General features: G+C 43.3%; 1 protein-coding gene across 1 annotated transcript; it reads right to left on the reverse strand.

Moving 5' to 3' along the window:
* Positions 1-7,706: 7,706 nt before the first annotated feature.
* drd4-rs (dopamine receptor D4 related sequence) lies at positions 7,707-13,128 on the reverse strand. The gene is made up of 4 exons (XM_041964000.1): positions 12,901-13,128; positions 12,676-12,788; positions 9,866-10,542; positions 7,707-7,909 (listed from the first exon to the last, which is right to left on the reverse strand). The coding sequence occupies exons 1-4, from the start codon at positions 13,126-13,128 to the stop codon at positions 7,707-7,709; spliced, it is 1,221 nt and encodes a 406-aa protein (XP_041819934.1).
* Between the last annotated feature and the right edge of the window lie 2,321 nt (positions 13,129-15,449).

A 15,449-nucleotide genomic window follows, 5' to 3' on the forward strand; every position in this document is an offset into this window, starting at 1 on the left:
GTTTGAGCAAAGGTGGGGGGTGGCAGGGTTGTCCTCTCCATACTCCCCTCTCCTCTTCCTCTGCTCAGTGACAGAGGAGATTAAAACATCGGAGACACTTGTGCAAGCAGGGTAGGGGGAACCAAGAGGACCCACATGCAGACTATGGAGGTGTAGCTGGAGCTGGTGCAGTTCAAATGATGGCAGGCAAGCGTAAAAACCAGAGAAAGCAGTTCAGACTGAAACAAATCCAGCGGGAAACAGAGAGTCAAAAGTTTAAAAAAAAAAACAGGCAAGGTGGAGAAAAAACAAAGCAAAGACCCCAAAACACACAGAAAACACAAGGAAAGGGCATCAGAGCGTGGCACAAAATCACACAGGCGGGACATAAACCAAGGCAGGAAGTGAAATGAGCTACAATGAGAAGAGAGGTAAGTAACACAAACATTAAAAACTGTGACAACTGAATGAATGAAATAACCTCACATTACTGGATCCTCCACCAGGAGGAATCCCCGACCTGACCTGTCTGTGTTGACCTGTCGGTGTTTTCCTATTAAATATAAGCGGGAAATGACGCACAGGACTTTTTATGTCTTTGAGAAACAAGCAGTCCAAGTTGTTTGCGCTCTGATTTGCAGCCAGGTTGGTGTTGATTTGTTAATTGATTTGTTGTGTGCTCTCATTTTACTCACCTTTGAAATCTCATACCTGCATCTTCCACAGTTGACAGTAGGAGCTGTTACACTGACACAACCGGTCCACAGACAGACAGAAACACCTGGCTAATACAAGCGCTCAGGCGCAAGGTTCTGGACTCAAATGCACGACTCAGACGGGGGGGGTTCCAGGCTGGTTTTAATAACAAAAAGATCTCTCAATACAAAACAGTAACTCAGGGTGTTCAAAGACTGCTAAATACAAACAAAAGCTGCTAAGGACACTGAGGACAGGTAGGCAAGACAAAAACGCTGGACTGACATGGATCACTGGGGAAGACGAGGGAAATGCAGGCTATATATACACGAGGTAACAAGGAACAGGTGGAGACAATCAGGGCGGGGCAGACAATCAGACAGGTGGACACCGAAAAAGATCTATGCAGCTGAGGCTGTATTTAAGCAAAATATGACCCCTTCAAATTTGACCAATCTGACTAGACTAAAATATGAACTTAATTCCATTTTGACTCAGAAGGCTGAGTTTTCCCTCTTCAGAGCAAGGCAAAAACATTTTGAAGAAGGCGACAAAGCAGGAAGACTATTGGCAAGATACATTAAACAGAGAGAGGCTCAGAGCACAATAGCAGCAATTAAGACAGAAGGCGGGGCCCTCACGCGTGATCCCACTGAGATAAGTAAGACATTTAGAGAGTTTTATGCAACACTTTACTCGTCAGAAGCACAAGTTGACCAACAGGAGACACAAGCATTTTTGACCTCTCTTGCTCTCCCCACCTTATCAACGGACCAGGTAAACTTACTTGATGCGCCAATCACAATTCAGGAGATAGCTGATGTTATTAGAGGCCTTCCATCTGGCAAGGCGCCAGGCCCAGATGGCTTCACAGCAGAATTTTTCAAGGCGTATGCTGAAGAGCTGTCTCCTTTACTTTTGCAGATGTATAGTGAGGCTCTGGATAAGGGCAGTCTGCCCCCCACACTTTCTGAGGCATTAATCTCTCTCATTTTAAAAAAAGATAAGGATCCGTTAGACTGTAGAAATTACAGGCCAATCAGTCTGATTAGTTGTGACAGTAAAATTCTTGCTAAGATTCTAGCTGTAAGGCTGGATAAGGTGATCACAAAACTGATCCACCCCGATCAAGTTGGCTTTATTCGCACTCGAAGCCCTGCTGATAATATCAGACGTTTAATTGACATCATGTGGACCTCTCAAAACGTGACCTCTCCTGCTGTAGCCCTCTCATTGGATGCCGAAAAGGCATTCGACAGGGTGGAGTGGCATTTCTTATTCTCCACCCTTGAGGCCTTTGGTTTTGGTAGGATATTTATCAGCTGGGTCAAACTTTTATACACCAATCCCAGGGCTTCAGTGACGACAAATAGCATAATCTCGCAGTCATTTGAGCTCCGGAGAGGTACTAGGCAGGGATGCCCTTTGAGCCCATTACTTTTTGCATTGGCGCTGGAACCTTTAGCAGCAGCTATCCGTAGGGACCCTGACTTTCCAGGTATCCAAGCAGACAGTAGTAGTCATAAACTTATGCTTTATGCGGATGATGCCCTGGTCCTGGTAACAGAGCCAGAACGCTCTCTCCCTGCTTTGTTTAAAATTATTAAATCATTCTCCAAATTATCAGGATACAAAGTGAACTGGGCCAAATCAGAGGCACTTCCTCTGACATCCTACTGTCCTAAGACCTTATTCCAACCTGGGGATTTCTCCTGGCCCCAGTCAGGTATTAAATATTTAGGTATCCTCTTTCCTCCGTCGCTGAATGATTTGGTCCAGGTTAATTTTGAGCCCCTTTTAAACAAATTTAAGATTGATATAGAACGGTGGTCTCCACTGTTGCTTTCCCTCTGGGGCAAGGTTAATGTAATAAAAATGAATTGCACCCCCAAATTCAGTTACCTTTTACAAGCACTCCCAGTGAAGATCCCCCCAAAATATTTTAAGCAGTTCGACAGGTTATGCAACAAATTCCTATGGAACAATAAAAGACCAAGATTAAACTTGAAAAAATTACAGAGGCCAGTAGATCAAGGTGGATTGGGTGTCCCAAATTTACTTTTTTATCATTATGCATTCAGCCTTAGGCACCTGATGCACTGGACGCTTCCTCCTGAGAGAGCACCTCCATGGTTTGGTCTAGAGAGTGGTCTGTGTAACCCACTTCCTCCTATACAGTTCACCACCATTAAGCTTTCTTTAGAGGCACGGACTCACCCTGTTATTTCACATTTGCAGTGGGTGTGGAAAAGATTGGCCTTCCTGTTCGATTTTAATGCAAACCTCCACATAGCAGCCTCCTTATGGAATAACCGTAAACTCTGCATAGGGAAATCCCCCTTTCTCTGGAAGTCATGGGCCAACAATGGAGTCCTGGTCCTTGGAGATCTGTATAATGGGAATACTCTCAAGTCTTTTTCTGATATTAAAACACAATTTCACCTGCCCCAGAATCAGTTTTGGAAGTATTTACAACTCAGACACCTGCTGCTTCACACATTCGGGTCTCTCTCAACACCTCCCCCCACCGCAACTTTTCTTACACAAATAATGAAAATTTTCGGTAGAGGTCATGAAGCTTCAGTGTTCTACTCTATGATTTTAAAACACTCAGACAAAGGTGTGTCTGGCCTTAAATCGATTTGGGAGGGAGATCTGATGGTTACTTTCACAGATGGGGAATGGAGCAGGATCTTACAAAACATGAAAAAGATGTCCAGAGAACTCAGAACCAGGCTTATTCAATTCAAGCTTCTGAACAGAGTCTATTGGACCCCCTCCAGGTTATACAGAGTCAAGTTAAAGCAAGACCCAAACTGCTGGAGATGCCAGAACGGGGAAGGTACCTTAACTCACATGCTTTGGAGCTGTCAGAAAATACAAAACTTTTGGTTTGAAGTTCACAGTAATGTAACAAAGATTATAGGACGTGACATCCCCTTCTCCCAGAGTCTGTACATTCTGGGGGACCCGTCCCTACTCGATGACCTCCCACCCCATGTCGCAGAGTGGGTTCAGGCAGCACTGATGCTGGGGCTCAAGCTTATTATTTCAGAATGGAAGGCATCTTCACCCCCCCCAGTCAGCCTCTGGCATACTCACTTAGCCCAATTAGCTGCTTTGGAGGGCCTATCATATAGACTAATAGATAGAGTGGAATACTTCAATCTGAAATGGGAACGATACCTACTGTCGCTGAGCACGTAATCATGTGAGCTGTTGGTATTTTTTGCCCCCCCCCCCCCCCCCCCTTTTTTTATTTTTTCTTTTATTTTCTTTTATCTTTTTCTTTTATTTTTTTATTATTATTATTATTTTTATTTTTATTTTATTTTATTATATATATATATTTATTATTATTATTATTATTATTATTATTATTATTATTATTATTATTATTATTATTATTATTTATTTTTTTTCTCTCTCTCTGATTGTCCTTGTGCTGTTTTGTCCTGTTTCTTGTTGGGTTGCTTTTGTCTTATTGTTGCTTTTTTTTGTTATATACTAGAGCACAAACACTGTACAGTATTTGCTTACTTTTTATATCCAATTCTCAACATTGCTGTATTGTCGCCATTTACAACATGTATACATGTATACCTGTTTTGTGTGAAAAACCAATAAATTGTGAAACATAAAAAAAAAAAAAAAAAGACAGGTGGACACCACCAGGAAGTCAAGGGCCTGAAACGAAAGGAGACTTAGATTTCACAATAAGACAGGAAGTGCATGACAAAGACCAGACACCAGTAAACAACACCTCAGAGACATAACGCTGGCATGATTCAAGATTCTTTATTGTCATTGAGCATCACATGTCAATGAAATTTGCATTGCAGCCCCCGTGTTAGAAACAAGATAAGAAGATAAAGATTCTAAAATAAAATTAAGATACTGAAAAGCAAAGTACTCAACCTACTTCTGTGGTTGTCCCCTCAGCAGTCAGTGTCTCCAGGACCACATTTTTAAATGCCAGCAAGACAAAGGAGATGGTGATAAGATAAAATAAGATAAGAGTTTATTAATTAATTTATTTAAAAAAAAGAATTAAATTCGAGTGTTACAGGCAGCAGGTGAGTAGAAGTAGTAATCTGTATGCAGACAGTCTCAGGTGAAGCAGATGACTGTTGTGTCACTCCGTTCCAGCTGCTCTTTCAACCCTTGGTACTTCTCAGTTTTCTCGTGTTCCTTCTTCCTGATGTTGGCGTCAGCTGGGATCGCCACATCTATTACCACCACCCTCTTCTGCTCTTTGTCCGCCACCACTATGTCCGGTTGGTTAGCCAGGAGCTGAAGTCCCACAGGATCTGGGCCCTGTTGTTCTCAGCCACTCTCTGTGGTATGGTCCATTGGGATTTGGGTACTTCTATTCCATACTGGTTGCAGATGTTTCTGTATACTATCCCAGCCACTTGGTTGTGCCTCTCCATGTATGCTGATCCAGCTAGCATCTTACATCCTGCGGCTATGTGCTGGACTGTCGCAGGGGCTTCTTTGCACAGTCTGCATCTTGGGTCTGACCTACTCTGGTAGGTCCTGGCCTCCATGGCTCTTGTGCTTCTGGCTTGTTCTTGTGCTGCCATGATTAGTGCCTCTGTGCTGTCTGTCAGTCCTGCATTTTCCAGCCACTGGTCGGATTTCTTGATGTCAGCCACTTCCTCTATCTGACGGTGGTACATGCCATGTAGGGGCTTGTCCCCCCAGGTCGTCTGCTCCTCCTCCTCTACACTCTTATCAGGGTTCTGCTGCCTGAGACGTTCACTTAGCAGTTCATCCTTCGGGGCCATTTCTTCAATGTATTCTCGAATTTTCGATGTTTCATCCTGGACTGTGGTCTTGACGCTCACTAGCCCTCGGCCTCCTTCTTTCCGCTTAGTGCATAGCCTCAGGGTGCTGGACTTGGGGTGGTACCCTCCGTGCATGGTGAGGAGCTTTCTAGTCTTGATATCTGTGGCTTCTATCTCCTCCTTTGGCCAGCTTATGATACCAGCAGGGTATCTGATGACTGGGATTGGCTCGGACCTTGTTCTTACCTTTCAGCTGACTTTTCAGGACCTGCCTTACTCTCTGGAGGTATTTGGCTGTGGTTGACTTCCTTGTGGCCTCTTCATGGTTTCCATTAGCCTGTGGGATGCCAAGGTACTTGTAGCTGCCTGGGATATCACCTATGTTGCCCTCTGGTAGGTCATCCCCTCAGTCCTGATCATCTTGCCTCTCTTTGATACCATCTGGCCACACTTGTCCAATCCGAATGACATCCCTATGTCATCGCTGTCGATCCTGGTGGTGTGGATCAGTGAGTCTATTTCTGCTCGCTCCTGGCGTACAGCTTGATGTCATCCATGTAGAGCAGGTGGCTGATTGTTGCCCCACTACGGAATCGGAATAGCCGCTCTTTGGGACGATCTGACTGAGGGGGTTCAGGCCAATGCAGAACAGCAGTGGTGATGGTGCATCTTCTTGGTATATGCCGCATTTGATGTTGACTTGGGCAATCGGCTTTGAATTGGCCTCTAGGGTTGTCTTCCACATTTCCATAAAGTTCTGGATATATATATATATACTCTCAACTCTAAAAGTCAATGGAGCGTCTTCAATCTCTTTTATTATTGGCACATTCATCCAGAATTTTCCCGTCTGGTTGATTTTTTGGCTTGCAAGCAAAGGATGACGGGAGTCTGTCTTGTTGACTGCTATGATTGCACCCTCCGCTGTTTCCACAAGGGAAGATAATCAATAACCATGTCACAGCACACAGTGTCACAGTCCTACGGCGGCATGGAGCCATATTTTTAACGCAATATCGCAAGAATTTCTATATTTTCACGTCCCTACTATGTATATATAGAATTTTATTTGCATTGAGACACAGTTGCAAACTCATAAATGTAGTATTTAAATATGTAGTATTTGTACTGCCATAGAATACGGTATACCATTTGCCTCTGACTTCTGTCCTAAAATGGTAATGCAAAAGTAAAAGAAGCTGTTTGTGTTTATACAGAAGTACTTATTCAGTGTATTTAGTTACTACTCCTTAAACAAACCTTATTTGTTAAATATCTTTATTTTTGTGTTAAATAAAGTTTGATGTTCATCACATTCACCTTCACTTCACAGATAAAAATACAAACAAGTTTTTCCTCTTTAATAAACATCACAATATTTCTCTCTGTCTTCAACATAAATTCCCATGGCAACACTTCCATGTGTAGGTCGACTATCTTCTGGCCTTCTGTTTCATATTTTACACTTTTCTGTAAACTAAATGAAAATGAGTCAAGGCTAATATCTAAACCCTACACCTTTAAAAACAACATTCAAATTAAAATACAACATATCAAACAAAGTTCACATGTTTTCTTCCTCCAGGCTGCAGAGAGGACAGTAATCTAACTACTGCTCAGCTTTAATAATGACTCACACATGATAAAAACCTTCAAAGTAAGAGACTGGCGCATAAAAAAAATCTAAATTAAAGATGCAACTGAGACCTGAAGGCTTTGGTCAGACGTCTTTTTCCCATTACAGACAGTTTAGAGCTGGCTTGTCAATCTGATTCCATGAAGGTCCGAGTGGCTGCAGGTTTTCGCTCCAACCAAGGAGGAGCTATAACCAAGGTTATCAGCTGATCTCAGTCTTCAGCTGATAACTGATGATCCCTCGATGTTGATTGGTCGGCCTGGTGTGCTCCTCCTTGGTTGGAACGAAAACCTGCAGCCACACAGACCTTTATGGACTCAACATGTCTGGTTTTGAGGATGAGTCTTTGAATGATTGGACGGCTTTTCAAGAACATTCAAGTCTGGAGACAAGATTAAGAAGTCCTGGACCTGGAGACTCAGTTTGAAGAAATCTGACGATAGGTTAAGGACATCTGAGACTCAGCTTGAGGACATCTGAGACTCAGCTTGAGGACATCTGAGACTCAGCTTGAGGACATCTGAGACTCAGCTTGAGGACATCTGACGAGAGTCTGAGATGGTCAGAGGACAGTTGGAGGATGTCTGAGGTCCACAGCTTTAGTTTCATGTGCGACAGCACAGCAACTTGTGAAAGACGTTCCTGAACTCGGCATTGAAGGCTGTGTAGATGATGGGGTTGATGGCGCTGTTGACATAGCCAAGCCACGTTACCACAGAGATGAGGGTGGGGCCAATGTCACATGACTGACACAAAACCTTAGTGACATGGATGACGAAGAAAGGTGTCCAACAGGCCAGAAACACACCTGGAGACACAAAGGACAGACGGTGAGAGGGACAGATTCAACAATATTTACCCTCGTATTCTGATGTTGATTCTGATTATTATGCCTGCTGAGAAACGATTGCAAAGTTATTAAAGATGACTTCTCATAGGCTACGAGTTTGGCGATATCTGAAAAAACTTGAATGCACACGACAATAAGGACACGGCTTGATTTATATATAAAACATCTGCATGACGTGTATATGTTGGAGTAATAATATTCAGGTTAGATAACAAACATTTTAAGTACTGCATGAATATACAAACCCAGATGAAAACAGATTATCCAATGAGAGGGCTCAAACTATGAGGTCAGATGTTGACGAAATGCACAAACCATCCAGGTAATCAAGTCAAAAGGTGTCTCATCATCATCATCATCATCAAGAAGTTTAGAAATAAGCAAACATTAGATCATTAAAGCTGTGGGATGGACCTACAACTTCTGACCTTTAACCCTTGACCTTGACTGATACTGATCCATCGATGAAGCAATAAGTTGACTGAGAAAATGAATCATGAACTATTTCGATAATCAACAAATTGTTTCAGTCATTCAACAAAACGTTACAGGGTAGCATCATCAGTCAAACAATGAGCTGAGCGGATCATCCACCGATCACAGGGAAGGGAACTGAACCGCAGCGTGTTTCTGATGTTCGGTCAGCACCCTGAGTGTACGGCTTTATATCAGAGAACATATTTTTATTACACCTCTCGTACAGGCAGTTTTCCTTCAGTGTGAGATGGGAGTGTTTAAATGTGGCTCTGGTGTGAAGCTGCTCGCTGAGACAGTCATGTGGTTTCCACGGTGATGTGTACAAGAAGTGTCTATTTTTACTCAGAAGATCACAGATTCTCTCTGCGATACAGTAAAACATGACACACAGTTGGTGTAGAGAACAAACTTCCAGCTGAGGGAGAATCTAGTTCACAGGAATAAACTCTGCAGAGTTTGGATTCACTGGAGAGTCACATCTATCATATTCATTCATTTTCATTAACTCTGAGACGCTGAGAGACAGCAGACATCAGACAGCAGCAGGTTTCTGTAATAAAACAGTGAAATTAATGATAAAATGTATGTAAGAGCCAAATAATGGGGAATTTATAAATAATAGTTTAGTTAAAAAATGTATAAATAGGCTTAATTTAATTTTAAGAAATTCATGATGTGTATTATATTTCATAGGAATACATAGCTTAGTTAATTTAAAAGGAAACTTTTACTGTGAAATGTAATTCTGGCTTTCATTACGTAATGCGTCACACGTCTTTTTAATATTGCATGAATGTCAAGGCAGATTGCAGCTGGACGCAAAGGAAGCAACACAGTTTTTTGACCGTACTGAAACTACTGAAACGATTTGTAACCCTTTTATTCTGTAAATGTGTATCTACGTTCTTTAAGTAAAAAGCATGAAAGGAAGACTTGGTTTCAGTCGAGTGATTCAAATACTGGTTGTAGACAAGCTGCAAAGGTGACACACGAACTTTGAAGACACAGAGTGCCACTACAATGTATAAAGGTTAATCCATCAGTGATCAGCCTCTGAAAGAACAGAAAACTCTGTACAACACAGACTCTGAACATGACAACATGATGCACAAACCTCTCTGGTTTGGACACCTGAGGCAGGTTGGGGTTGGGATGCTGACGCCTCGTCTCCAGAAATATGAATTTAAAGTTGTATCACCTGATTTCCTCGGCAGATTTTGCATTTGACTGTTCCTCAGCCAGCGGTGTTTATAGAAGGTTTTATCCCACATCTTTTCTCTTTTCCTTTTTTTGCAGCTTTCTAAGTTTTATGTTTGTTGGATTCTTGCCTTTATTGTTCACATGTGAAACAGAGTGAAGCGCTCTCATTGGACAGCACTGAATGAATGAATGAAGCCTTCTCACTGGACAGCACTGAATGAATGAATGAATACTCACCAACGACGACAGGCAGGACCTTCATGGCTTTCCGTTCCCTCCCGCTGACTCTGCTGCTCTTACTGTTTCTTCTTCTTCTGTTTCTTACGATGTTCGTCTTCATTAGGCCGTTCTCTCTCCCGCTGCCTCCCCGCCTCCTGTCTGTGGGCTCGCCGTCCGACACGCTGTCCATTTGTGTCGTCATTGGGTCGCTCTCCGCTGCGACCGCCGCCCCGTCCAACTTCTCCTCGGGGGGCGTTGTCATGGAGACAGCGGATGGGGAGGTGGGACTTAGGCTGGCCGGCATAGCATAGATGACTTTCCCTTGACTCCCGGTTGTTCTGGCTTTAGCTCGTCGCAAAGCCGAGCTGAGACGTAAAGAGAGGCCGCGACGATCGGTTTGACCCGCCTGAGATCGACCCCGACCGCTCCATCGCCGCAGGCCTCGAAAAATCCAGTAGTACAAGAGGAGCATGACGGGGCAAGGCACAAAGAAGGAGCAGATGGATGAGTACACTACAAACCGGTCGTTCTCCAGTTTGCATACATTTGGATCGCGACCCGGCACCTGGTTCAGACCAAAGAGGATCGGGCTCGCCACCCCCAGAGACAGCACCCAGGTAGCCGTGATGAGAGCCAGCTGACGGACACTGAACTGGTTCCTGTTGTACTTCAGAGGGACCACCACCGCAATATACCTGATATACGACACAGTCACATGAGACAATGTCAAAGAGGACCTGAGACAGATGACTTCATATTCAATTCTTAATTTGAGGAAGAGGAAGATTAAAACGCTTCAGACGGATGAAACTTCATACGAGTTTATGCTTACACTCAAATTTTAATAGCAATCAGAGGTTCAGTATCCATGCCATCGTGTAAACTCTCCCCACAGTTCAGTGCAGGTCTGCTACACTTTCTATTTAACTTTACACTGAATGTTTTCCAGGCTGAATCTTCAAGTGAAAACTGAGTTCCTGAGTCAGCAAATGATTGCAGAAGGCTAAATATTTTGGCAAATGTCAGAAACCGTTCTGTTAAAATCATATTCTTTAAAACATATTAGTCATTTAGAGCTCCAGAGACAAAGAAAAGGCTGCAGGAAGTTCCTAACAGCCAGAAATCAAGAACCAAATGTTCTCATTGCATGACAGCTGCTATGACCAAACCAACCAATAAGAACATGAGAACAAACCAGCCAGTCAACCAATCACAACATGTCTACAAATGAACCAAAAAGAAGAGTACAAGAGTACAAACTGCAGTTAGCATGTGTTGCAGATGAGTGTTGATCTTGATTTTCTGCACTTCATTCATGAATAAATAATAATAATGACTCAACTGTCCAGCAGTCGATCAGAAATGAAGACACCTTTTACTTTTTACTGTTTTTATGTGTCAGGCGGGAAAAATTCTTCAGACCTCTGGTTTCTGTTATGAACCAGTTCTCAAAAAGTGTTCCCATAGACTGCAGAAATATGAAATGAAACCAAACCGGAAGTGCCTTAAACCTGTATTCTTTATTAGGCCAGCATGGGGGGGCTCCAGTGGCTGCAAAAAGAAGTCAGATTGTATTTAAGCTTATGAGAAAATGAATCTACGTCTTACTGGATGTGTTGCCTCAACAAACCGTTTCTGGAAGAGTTTCTGGTCTTAGTTGCTAGTTGTTTAGTTGTTTCAAATCTTTTTCAATACAGCATGAGGTTCTTTTAGTAAATTATGGTCTAATTTATAGTCGAACAGACAATAAAGCAGGATACCATGGCAACCTGTCAGTCAGGATAGAGGTAGGTAGCAGTGCCTGTCCATGTTAGCTATGGTGAGTCACTATTGAACTTCACTACATCTACTAGATTTTAATTTGTGTGACATTAATTCCTGCAAGACCAAACGCTGTATGTCATCAACAGTGAGAAATAACCCCCCCGCCCCCCGTGATTCAGATCCCCTCCAAAATTTAATGGGTTCTCTGTGGGTCCAGAAAGTTTCAGCCAGCTTGTTTTTCTACTCCTGGTGACGGCAGAGGTAATGATGGTGATATTTCTTTAAATCAGCTTTCAGAGTTATGCTTGAATGCCAGACATTATCAGTCTTTGTTCTCGTGGTCATTTAAATATTTTTCTTTCAGAGAAGAAACAAATTTGCTCGACAGGAAACTGAAACATGCTAGTCCACACGCTACGCTACACAGCAAGACATCAACAAATCGTAAGTGAAAAGTTGGAGATGATGTAGTATAAATACACGTTAGTGCTGAATTTTCACTGTGTTTAGTTTCACGTGGTATTTCTCCAGCGCTGTGACACATTTACACATTTACATTACAGGATGGACACCTAATGCTCGTGTGCGAGGTTACCAGCCATGACTTGTGCCATAATGGTGATCATGGATCTCTTTTACAAGGGAGACCTGGACCTGGTCAGGTCTGGCTCCAAAAAACAAGACATGGCCAGAATACCTTTAGCTTTAAATTGGTGATGTCACGGTAGCTTTGTTCACTTCCTTTATAACACATATGGGTATTTACTCAACACGTTAAAGGCCGTCAGTCTGGTCTCTTGGTGGGTGTCATTTATAAAAATATAATCTGGATATAATCATTTGTTGTCTCACAAGGTGCTAAAATGGCTTCACCTTCATGAATATGATTAAAGTGTTTTCTCTTCATGAAGGACACAGTGACCTTCAGAGTTTCAGCAGATCTCAGTTACAGTTAGCCACGATGCTGAAAGAACGTTAAAGAAAGTAGAGAGTGTTCATTAAGATTAATTAAATCATCTTTGATAATCTCATTCATCTCACAGAGGCAGATGTGCTACGCTCACCTGTCCACGCTGATGGCGCACAGGTTGAGGATGGACGAGGTGCACAGCATCACATCCATGGTCATCAGAGCGTCGCAAATGTAGGTGCTCAATGTCCAGATGCCTCCCAGAAACTAAACACAACACAACCAAGCACACAGAGCGAACTGAATGATGAATTTGTGTAAATAAACGTATGTAGGCATGAACTCATCGGCCCTCACAAACACAGATGTCCTCACCGACCTCAGAGTAGACGAAGAGCGGCAGCACCAGCACTGCCAGCAGCAGGTCGGCCACCGCCAGGCTGATGATGAAGTAGTTCGTGGCAGTTTTCAGGGAGCGCTCGGTGAGCACACTCAGACACACCAGGATGTTCCCCAGGATGATGACCAGGACAAGGGGGACACCGAGGACCAGGGCCAGGTAGTTGTACGTCTCACCTGGAGGGCTGCTAGGTGTCACATTGTCCATGATGGGGGCCCTGAACACAGCTGCTGGGCTGCACTCAACATCTGGACACGAAGCGTTCAGTGTCAGGATATTCACGGTGTGTCATAGAGTTTATTTCTAATGTGTGCAGGGCTCACCTCGCTGTTACCTGCCCCAGGTGTTGGCTCGCTGCTCTGTGTGTTTCAGTCTCATCAGTTTGACAGCAGATTGAGTTTGTATTCTTCAGATTTGTGTGTTCCCTCGTCATGATGGAGTCTGGTCGTTGTTTGTCTTGTTCCTGTAAATTACAAACAGGGAAATGTGGTTTATTTGAACTCGGCCCCACATAAGACACAGCAGAGCACCACATGTGGATTAAAATCCTTGAAAAAACTTTATTTAACAGCCTGCTGTTCGTGTCTTTTGAACGCTGACATCACTGTAAAGACTGAACTGTGCTGATTGTAACACGATGTGTTGAGAGGAGGGGGTGAGGGACACCGGCTGCATGTGATGGTGAGCGTTCGTATCTGTTCAAAGCACATTTACTCTGATTCTAAATAATGTATTTGTATTCTCACACAGTAACAGATGATCTATTCCAGTGAAGTGTGATCTCCACAGGCAGCTGTTTGTTTGATCCAGAGGGTGTGATGGAGGATGAAATCTGAGAGGTTATAACATCTTAGATATTAAGAAACCTGAAAAAAATCTCTAAATATGGCTGAAACGTTTTAATGCTTGTCTTGGTTAGAAAACAAAGTGAGAAGGAAACAGACTGCAGAGTGGTGAAAAAAACAGAAAACTTCAGATATGTGTGGACTGATGAGGAGACTGTAACCTTCCTCACACTGATTCAGGCTTTCCATCATTCAACCTTTGACTGAAGCTCTTTTAAAGACATCATAATGGTAATAATAACAGTATCAGTATATAAGTTGGGGCTCTTGTGTTAAAGAACATGCTAATCCTTGTAGATCCACCTGATGACGCTGCCATTTGTGAGATATACAATCTTTTATTTAATCACTTCTAATCAGATGCAGCAGCACGTTGGGACAACAGAAACTAAAGACTGGGAAAGTTTTATAAAAACACCTGTTTGGATCCTTCCACAGATAAACTGATTTATTGGCAACAACGTCGTCCCCGAGCAATGAAATTACCACGTCGGCTTGTGAAACCTTTGTCGGTAAACTCAGCTCGGCATCCCTACTTTTTTTGGAATTATATAGAAAAATATAAAAGATAAACTGCAAGACAAGGAGCATAAATTATAACAATATAATCAGTATTTAAGATCCAAGATGGTTGCTGCCACGCTTGATTATCGATTATCAAAGAAGTCGTTAATTATCTACGTGGAGCAAGAAGAACAGTGAGAAAACTGAAGTCCAGATCAGCCCTGATCAACACCCACATGTGGAAGAGCAACAACGATGTTTGTACTTCGTGTTACACAAAAAGAACAATGAAAGTACAAAAGAAAGACAAAAACACAATGCTGCATGTCTGAATATAAATCACTTTGTCCTGGAGGATTTGTTAAGATCAGTCATTATTAATTCAGCGTGTTGGCCGGCACAACTCGTTAATGGGGAGGGAGAAGTGACAGAAGCAGCGTCGCTGGCTGAGAGCTGCTGTTGAAGTCTCTAAGAGTGCTCATTCAGCTTCAGAGTTCAAGACTCAGGTGGAGGTGGAGGTGTAAAGTGCGGTGTGCAGTGGTTTACAGTCCTCACAGTCTCTCACTGCAGTGAGGGGCTGCTGGGGGTGATAGCTCTAACAGCTCTGAGGAAGAAGCTGTCCCTCAGTCTGTTGGTGGGGGTGCGGATGTTCCTGTACCGCTTTCCTGATGGAGGCGGTACAAACAGTCTGTGGCCCGGGTGGCTGGGGTCCGTGGCGATGGATCTCGCCCTCTTCCTGACATATATAGAGTCTAGGTCAGGGAGGGGGCAGCCCACGATGCCCTGTGCAGTTTTAACCCCCCGTGCCAGTTGTTTCCTCTCCTGGGGTGCAGCTGCCATACCACACTGTCACACTGAGGCAGAGGATGTTTGAAGAAGCTGACGAGCAACCGAGAGGAGAGTCCAGCCCGTTTCAGTTTCCTGAGGAAGAAGAGCCTTTGTTGTGCCTTCTTCACCAGGCGGGAGGTGTTCATGCACCAGGAGAGGTCAGATGTGAACCTGATGTTGTCCACACGCTCCACCACTTCTCCGTCCATGAGGAGGGGGCGTGATCCGTCTTACTGGACCTCCTGACACATTAAAGTTATTGATCTCCGATGGAAGAAAAGATGAATCTACAGGAGGTGATTCTCAATAGTTAGATGCAAACAGACTGGAGAGAGGAGCTGCTTCTCATCA

The sequence above is a fragment of the Chelmon rostratus genome, chromosome 22 (assembly GCF_017976325.1).
Source record: "Chelmon rostratus isolate fCheRos1 chromosome 22, fCheRos1.pri, whole genome shotgun sequence".
Taxonomy (NCBI): domain Eukaryota; kingdom Metazoa; phylum Chordata; class Actinopteri; order Chaetodontiformes; family Chaetodontidae; genus Chelmon; species Chelmon rostratus.

What these genes read in the sequence shown, in the direction of transcription:
- drd4-rs (XM_041964000.1), bottom strand. Translation starts at nt 13,128, where the DNA reads ATGGACAATGTGACACCTAGCAGCCCTCCAGGTGAGACGTACAACTAC. An exon ending in CGCTCTTCGTCTACTCTGAG is followed by an intron (nt 12,789 to 12,900) that starts GTCGGTGAGGAC and finishes TGTTGTGTTTAG; the next exon opens with TTTCTGGGAGGCATCTGGAC. An exon ending in GGTCCTGCCTGTCGTCGTTG is followed by an intron (nt 7,910 to 9,865) that starts GTGAGTATTCAT and finishes TTGTGTCTCCAG; the next exon opens with GTGTGTTTCTGGCCTGTTGG.